This window comes from Gigantopelta aegis, chromosome 12, assembly GCF_016097555.1.
Source record: "Gigantopelta aegis isolate Gae_Host chromosome 12, Gae_host_genome, whole genome shotgun sequence".
Lineage (NCBI taxonomy): Eukaryota > Metazoa > Mollusca > Gastropoda > Neomphalida > Peltospiridae > Gigantopelta > Gigantopelta aegis.
Window position 1 is genome coordinate 51,746,410 of NC_054710.1, and position 9,014 is coordinate 51,755,423.

Consider the following 9,014-nt stretch of genomic DNA (forward strand, 5'->3'; position numbering starts at 1 on the left):
ACGGACTGGGATATTAACGTATTGATACGGACTGGGATATTAACGTATTGATACGGACTGGGATATTAACGTATTGATACGGACTGGGATATTAACGTATTGATACGGACTGGGATATTAACGTATTGATACGGAATGGGATATATTAACGTATTGATACGGACTGGGATATTAACGTATTGATACGTATTGACACGGACTGGGATATTAACGGACTGGGATATTAACGTATTGATACGGGATGGGATATTAACGTATTGATACGGACTGGGATATTAACGTATTGACACGGACTGGGATATTAACGTATTGATACGGACTGGGATATTAACGTATTGATACGGGATGGGATATTAACGTATTGATACGGGATGGGATATTAACGTATTGATACGGACTGGGATATTAACGTATTGATACGGACTGGGATATTAACGTATTGATACGGAATGGGATATTAACGTATTGATACGGACTGGGATATTAACGTATTGATACGGACTGGGATATTAACGTATTGATACGGGATGGGATATTAACGTATTGATACGGGACTGGGATATTAACGTATTGATACGGGATGGGATATTAACGTATTGACGGACGGATATGTATTGATATATTAACGTATTGATACGGGATGGGATATTAACGTATTGATACTGGAGGGGATATTAACGTATTGATACGGGATGGGATATTAACGTATTGATACGGACTGGGATATTAACGTATTGATACGGGATGGGATATTAACGTATTGATACGGGATGGGATATTAACGTATTGATACGGGATGGGATATTAACGTATTGATACGGACTGGGATATTAACGTATTGATACGGGATGGGATATTAACGTATTGATACGGACTGGGATATTAACGTATTGATACGGACTGGGATATTAACGTATTGATACACGGACTGGGATATTAACGTATTGATACGGGATGGGATATTAACGTATTGATACGGAATGGGATATTAACGTATTGATACGGACTGGGATATTAACGTATTGATACGGATGATGGTATTGATACTTATTAACGTATGATACTGGAGGAGATATTAACGTATTGACACGGAATGGAATATTAACGTATTGATACGGGATGGGATATTAACGTATTGACGGATGGGATATTAACGTATTGATACGGACTGGGATATTAACGTATTGATACGGACTGGGATATTAACGTATTGATACGGAATGGGATATTAACGTATTGATACGGGATGGGATATTAACGTATTGATACGGACTGGGATACGTATTGATACGGATGAGGATATTAACGTAATGATACGGAGGGATATTATATTAACGTAATGATACTAGAGGAGATATTACTGGGATAACGTATTGATACGGATATGGGATATTATAACGTATTGACACGGAATGGGATATTAACGTATTGATACGGATGGGATATTAACGTATTGATACGGACTGGGATATTAACGTATTGACACGGGATGGGATATTAACGTATTGATACGGACTGGGATATTAACGTATTGATACGGATGGGATATTAACGTATTGATACGGACTGGGATATTAACGTATTGACACGGACTGGGATATTAACGTATTGATACGGGATGGGATATTAACGTATTGATACGGACTGGGATATTAACGTATTGATACGGAATGGGATATTAACGTATTGATACGGGATGGGATATTAACGTATTGATACGGATATTAACGTATTGGGATATTTAACGTATTGATACGGGATGGGATATTAACGTATTGATACTGGATGGGATATTAACGTATTGACACGGACTGGGATATTAACGTATTGATACGGACTGGGATATTAACGTATTGATACGGAATGGGATATTAACGTATTGATACGGACTGGGATATTAACGTATTGACACGGACTGATACGGATACTGGGATATTAACGTATTGATACGGGATGGGATATTAACGTATTGATGGGATAACGTATTGACACGGGATGGGATATTAACGTATTGATACGGACTGGGATATTAACGTATTGATACGGACTGGGATATTAACGTATTGATACGGATGGGATATTAACGTATTGATACGGAATGGGATATTAACGTATTGATACGGACTGGGATATTAACGTATTGATACGGACTGGGATATTAACGTATTGATACGGGATGGGATATTAACGTATTGATACGGACTGGGATATTAACGTATTGAACACGGGATGGGATATTAACGTATTGATACGGACTGGGATATTAACGTATTGATACGGACTGGGATATTAACGTATTGACACGGGATGGGATATTAACGTATTGATACGGACTGGGATATTAACGTATTGATACGGACTGGGATATTAACGTATTGATACGGACTGGGATATTAACGTATTGACACGGGATGGGATATTAACGTATTGATACGGAATGGGATATTAACGTATTGATACGGACTGGGATATTAACGTATTGATACGGACTGGGATATTAACGTATTGGCACAGATTGGGATACGTATTGATACGGACTGGGATATTAACGTATTGATACGGATACGGATGGGATTAACGTATTGAACGGATTGATACGGTATTGACACGGGATGGGATAACGTATTGAACGTATTGATACGGACTGGGATATTAACGTATTGATACGGACTGGGATATTAACGTATTGACACGGACTGGGATATTAACGTATTGAGACGGAATGGGATATTAACGTATTGATATGGGATATTAACGTATTGATACGGACAGAGATATTAACGTATTGATACGGACTGGGATATTAACGTAACGTATTGATACGGACTGGGATATTAACGTATTGATACGGATGGATATTATATTAACGTATATTAATGATACGGACGGGATGGGATAACGTATTGAACGTATTGATACGGACTGGGATATTAACGTATTGATACGGGATGGGATACCAACGTATTGATACGGACTGGGATATTAACGTATTGATACGGACTGGGATATTAACGTATTGATACGGACTGGGATATTAACGTATTGACACGGACTGGGATATTAACGTATTGATACGGGATGGGATATTAACGTATTGATACGGGAGGGGATATTAACGTATTGATACGGACTGGGATATTAACGTATTGATACGGACTGGGATATTAACGTATTGATACGGACTGGGATATTAACGTATTGATACGGACTGGGATATTAACGTATTGATACGGACTGGGATATTAACGTATTGACACTGGATGGGATATTAACGTATTGATACGGGATGGGATATTAACGTATTGATACGGATGGGATATTAACGTATTGATACGGACTGGGATATTAACGTATTGAATCTCACAATACTGGCAGTCAGTCTCACAGTACTAACAGTGAATACCACAGTACCGGCAGTCAGTCTCACAGTACTGGCAGTCAGTCTCACGGTACAGGTAGTCAGTCTCACAATATTGGCAGTCAGTCTCACAGCACTGGCAGTTAATCTCACAATACTGGCAGTCAGTCTCACAGTACTAACAGTCAATATCACAGTACTGGCAGTCAGTCTCACAGTACTGACAGTCAGTCTCACAGTACTGGCTTTCTCACAGTACTGACATTCAGTCTCACTGTACTGGCAGTCAATCTCACAGTACTAGCAGTCAGTCTCACGGTACTGGCAGTCAGTCTCACTGTACTGGCAGTCAGTATCACAGTACTAGCAGTCAGTCTCACAGTACTCTCAGTCAGTCTCACAGTACTAGCAGACAGTCGCACGGTACTGGCAGTCAGTCTCATCACAGTACTGGTCGTCAGTCTCACAGTCCTGGCAGTCAGCCTCACGGTACTGGCAGACAGTCTCACGGTACTGACAGTCAATTTCACGGTACTGGTAGTCAGTCTCACAGTATTGTCAGTCAGTCTCACAGTACTAGCAGTCAGTCTCACGGTACTGACAGTCAGTCTCACGGTACTAGGTGTCAGTATCACAGTACTAACAGTCAGTCTCACAGTACTAACAGTCAGTCTCATGGTACTAACAGTCAGTCTCACAGTACTAACAGTCAGTCTCACGGTACCACAATCAGTCTCACGGTACTAACAGTCAGCCTCACGGTACTAACAGTCAGTCTCACAGTACTAACAGTCAGTCTCACAGTACCACAATCAGTCTCACAGTACTAACAGTCAGTCTCACAGTAATACCAGTCAATCTCACAGTACTACAGTCAGTCTCACAGTACTAACAGTCAGTCTCACAGTATTAACAGTCAGTCTCACGGTACTAGCAGTCAGTCTCACAGTACTAACAGTCAGTCTCACAGTACTAACAGTCAGTCTCACAGAACTAACAGTCAATCTCACAGTACTGGCAGTCAATCCCACAGTACTAGCCGTCAGTCTCACAGTACTGGCAGTCAATTTCACAGTCCTGGCAGTCAGCCTCACGGTACTGGCAGTCTGTCTAACGCTACTGGCAATCAATCTCACGGTACTGGTAGTCAGTCTCACGGTACTGGCAGTCAGTCTCACTGTACTGGCAGTCAGTCTCACAGTACTGACAATCAGTCTCACGGTACTAGCAGTCAGTGTCACAGTACTAGCAGTCAGTCTCACAGTACTAGCAGTCAGTCTCACAGTACTAGCAGTCAGTCTCACAGTACTAGCAGTCAGTCTCACAGTACTAGCAGTCAGTCTAACAGTACTAATAGTCAGTCTCACGGTACTAACAGTCAGTTTCACAGTACTAACTGTCAGTCTCACAATACTAACAGTCAGTCTCACAGTACTAACGGTCAGTCTCACGGTACCACAATCAGTCTCACAGTACTAACATTCTGTCTCACATCACTACTAGTCAGTCTCACAGTACTACAGTCAGTCTCACAGCACTAACAGTCAATCTCACGGTACTAGCAGTCAGTCTAACAGTACTAACAATCAGTCTCACATTACTACAGTCAGCCTCACAGTACTAACAGTCAGTCTCACAGTACTAGCTGTCAGTCTCACAGTACTAGCAGTCAGTCTCACAACACTAAAATCAGTCTCACGGTACTAGCAGTCAGTCTCACAGTACTAGCAGTCAGTCTCACAGTGCTAACAGTCAAACTCACGGTACTAACAGTCAGTCTCACGGTACTAACAGTCAGTCTCACAGCTCTGGTAGTCAGTCTCACAGTACTAGTAGTCGGTCTCACATTACTAACAGTCAGTCTCACAGTACTAACAGTCAGTTTCACAGTACTAACGGTCAGTCTCACTGTACCACAATCAGTCTCACAGTACTCACATTCTGTCTCACAGCACTACTAGTCAGTCTCACAGTACTACAGTCAGTCTCACAGTACTAACAATCAGTCTCACATTACTACAGTCAGCCTCACAGTACTAACAGTCAGTCTCACAGTACTAACAGTCAGTCTAACAGTACTAACAGTCAGTCTCACAGCACTAACAGTCAGTCTCACAACACTAACAGTCAGTCTCACAATACTATCAATCAGTCTCACCGCACTAACAGTCAGTCTCACAGTACTAGCAGTCAGTCTCACGGTACTAACAGTCAGTCTCACATTACTATCAATCAGTCTCACCGCACTAACAGTCAGTCTCACAGTACTAGCAGTCAGTCTCACAGTACTAACAGTCAGTCTCACAGTACTATCAATCAGTCTCACCGCACTAACAGTAAGTCTCACAGTACTAGCAGTCAGTCTCACAGTACTAACAGTCAGTCTCACAGTACTATCAATCAGTCTCACCGCACTAACAGTCAGTCTCACAGTACTAGCAGTCAGTCTCACAGCACTAACAGTCAGTCTCACAGTACTATCAATCAGTCTCACCGCACTAACAGTCAGTCTCACAGTCCTAGCAGTCAGTCTCACGGTACTAACAGTCAGTCTCACATTACTATCAATCAGTCTCACCGCACTAACAGTCAGTCTCACAGTACTAGCAGTCAGTCTCACAGTACTAACAGTCAGTCTCACAGTACTATCAATCAGTCTCACCGCACTAACAGTCAGTCTCACAGTACTAGCAGTCAGTATCACAGTACTAACAGTCAGTCTCACAGTACTATCAATCAGTCTCACCGCACTAACAGTCAGTCTCACAGTACTAGCAGTCAGTCTCACAGTACTAACAGTCAGTCTCACAGTACTATCAATCAGTCTCACCGCACTAACAGTCAGTCTCACAGTACTAGCAGTCAGTCTCACAGTACTAACAGTCAGTCTCACAGTACTAACAGTCAAACTCACGGTACTAACAGTCAGTCTAACAGTACTAACAGTCAGTCTCACAGTACTAGCAGTCAGTCTCACAGTACTAACAGTCAGTCTCACATCACTAACAGTCAAACTCACGGTACTAACAGTCAGTCTAACAGTACTAACAGTCAGTCTCACAGTACTGGTAGTCAGTCTCACAGTACTACTAGTCAGTTGCACAGTACTACATTCAATCTCACGGTACTAACATTCAGTCTAACTGTACTAGCAGTCAGTCTCACGGTACTAACAGTCAAACTCAAGGTTCTAACTTTCAGTCTCACTGTATTAGCAGCCAATATCACAGTGATGTTGAGAGCACAAAGACTGGAATGAGACGACAGAAACAGTACAGCAGTAGTGAGAGTGACAGTGCTAAGAGTGATTGTTTATTAGGTATTAAAAGCAAAAACAATTCTTTTAAAACGAACAGAGGAAAGACAGTTACACCAGACGTTGTATTGTGGTACGATCTAAAACCTGATGGAAAACGAAATTGCTTTGTTGAAAATAACAAATACAAAAATGTGATGTTTTTTAAAGATTATTTGCAAACATAGACATTACAGAACACTAAAGAATTAATTTAAATGATGAAAAGAAGTTAAATATTAATAACATGTATACTTACCTTTGAATCCCATCATGTGAGGCTGCCAGGCTGAATCCCATCATGTGAGGCTGCCAGGCTGAATCCCATCATGTGAGGCTGCCAGGCTGAATCCCATCATGTGAGGCTGCCAGGCTGAATGCCATCATGTGAGGCTGCCAGAAGTCCCTGTTGTTTCCTTATCTGCTCTGAAAAACATTTTTAAAAAGGAAAAAAAACCACCCAAAAAAAACCCACCTGGCAGTCAGTCTCACATTACTGATATTCAATTTCACAGTACTGGCATGCATTCTCACAGTACTGACAGTCTATCTCACAGTACTGGCAGTCAGTCTCATAATACTGGCAGTCAATCTCACAGTGCAGTCATTCAATCTCACATTATGTATGTGTGTGTTATACAGGCGTAACGTCTCTAGCAGGGAATTCAGTTTGGTCTCGTATACCACGTGCTCCCTTACTTCATATGCTGTGTGTTGCTTGGCGAGCAGAAGGGTGAGAAGGAAGGGATCTCTGATAACATGACCATATCCCACAAGAGGATCTGGCACGTCTATCACGAGACCGGTATAGTGTGTTGCTTGGGGAGCAGAAGGATGAGAAGGAAGGGATCTCTGTTAACATGACCATATCCCACAAAAGGATATGTCACGTCTATCACGAGACCTGTATACTGTGTGTTGCTTGAGGATAATGAGAAGGAAGGGATCTCTGTTAACATGCCCATACCCCACAAGCTGATGTGTCACGTCTATCACGAGACCTGTATACTGTGTGTTGCTTGAGGATGATGAGAAGGAAAGGATATCTGTTAACATGACCATATCCCACAAGAGGATGTGGAACGTCTATCCCAAGACCGGTATAATGTGTGTTGCTTGAGGATGAGAAGGAAGGGGTCTCTGTTAACATGACCATATCCCACAAGAGGATCTGGCACGTCTATCCCGAGACCGGTATACTCTGTGTGTTGCTTGAGGATGAGAAGGAAGGGATCTCTGTTAACATGCCCATACCCCACAAGATGATGTGTCACGTCTACCACGAGACCTGTATACTATGTGTTGCTTGAGGATGATGAGAAGGAAAGAATCTCTGTTAACATGACCATATCCCACAAGAGGATCTGGCACGTCTATCCCGAGACCGGTATACTCTGTGTGTTGCTGGAGGATGAGAAGGAAAGGATCTCTGTTAACATGACCATATCCCACAAGAGGATGTGGAACGTCTATCCCGATACCGGTATACTGTGTGTTGCTCGAGGATGAGGAGAAGGATGGGATATGTGTTAACATGACCATATGACACAAGAGGATCTGGCACGTCTATCCCAAGACCGGTATACTGTGTATTTCTTGAGGATGAGAAGGAAAGGATCTCTGTTAACATGACCATATCCCACAAGAGGATGTGGAACGTCTATCCCGATACCGGTATACTGTGTGTTGCTCGAGGATGAGGAGAAGGATGGTATATGTGTTAACATGACCATATGACACAAGAGGATCTGGCACGTCTATCCCGAGACCGGTATACTGTGTATTTCTTGAGGATGAGAAGGAAATGATCTCTGTTAACATGACCATATCCCACAAGAGGATGTGGCATATCTATCACGAGACTAGTATACTGGGTGATGCTTGAGGATGAGAAGGATGGAATGTCTGTTAACATGACCATATCCCACAAGAGGATGTGGAACGTCTATCTCGAGATCTGTATACTGTGTGTTTCTTGAGAAGAAGAAGGAAGGGATCTCTATTAACATGCCCATATCCCACAAGAGGATGTGTCACGTCTACCACGAGACCGGTATACTGTGTGTTGCTTGAGGATGAGGAGAAGGGATCTCTGTTAACATGACCATATCCCACAAGAGGATCTGGCACGTCTATCACGAGACCGGTATACTGTGCGTTGCTTGGGGAGCAGAAGGGTGGGATCTCTGTTAACATGACCATATCCCACAAGATGATCTGGCACGTCTATCACGAGACCTTTATACTGTGTGTTGCTTGGGGATGAGGATGGGATATCTGTTAACATGACCATATCCCACAAGAGGATGTGGCACGTCTATCAGGATACCGGTATAATGTGTGTTACTTGGGGAGGAGGAG

The 9,014-nt window shown here is 42.4% G+C and overlaps 1 protein-coding gene across 1 annotated transcript in view; it reads left to right on the forward strand.

Moving 5' to 3' along the window:
* LOC121386147 (filaggrin-2-like) overlaps positions 1-8,162 on the forward strand; it is a 15,527-nt gene extending 7,365 nt beyond the window's left edge. The window contains exons 2-5 of the mRNA XM_041516946.1: positions 3,615-4,098; positions 4,225-4,830; positions 5,385-6,482; positions 7,965-8,162. Coding sequence (XP_041372880.1) covers positions 3,615-4,098; positions 4,225-4,830; positions 5,385-6,482; positions 7,965-8,162 — 2,386 coding nt within the window. The remainder of the gene's footprint in view (positions 1-3,614; positions 4,099-4,224; positions 4,831-5,384; positions 6,483-7,964) is intronic.
* The last annotated feature ends 852 nt before the right edge of the window (positions 8,163-9,014 follow it).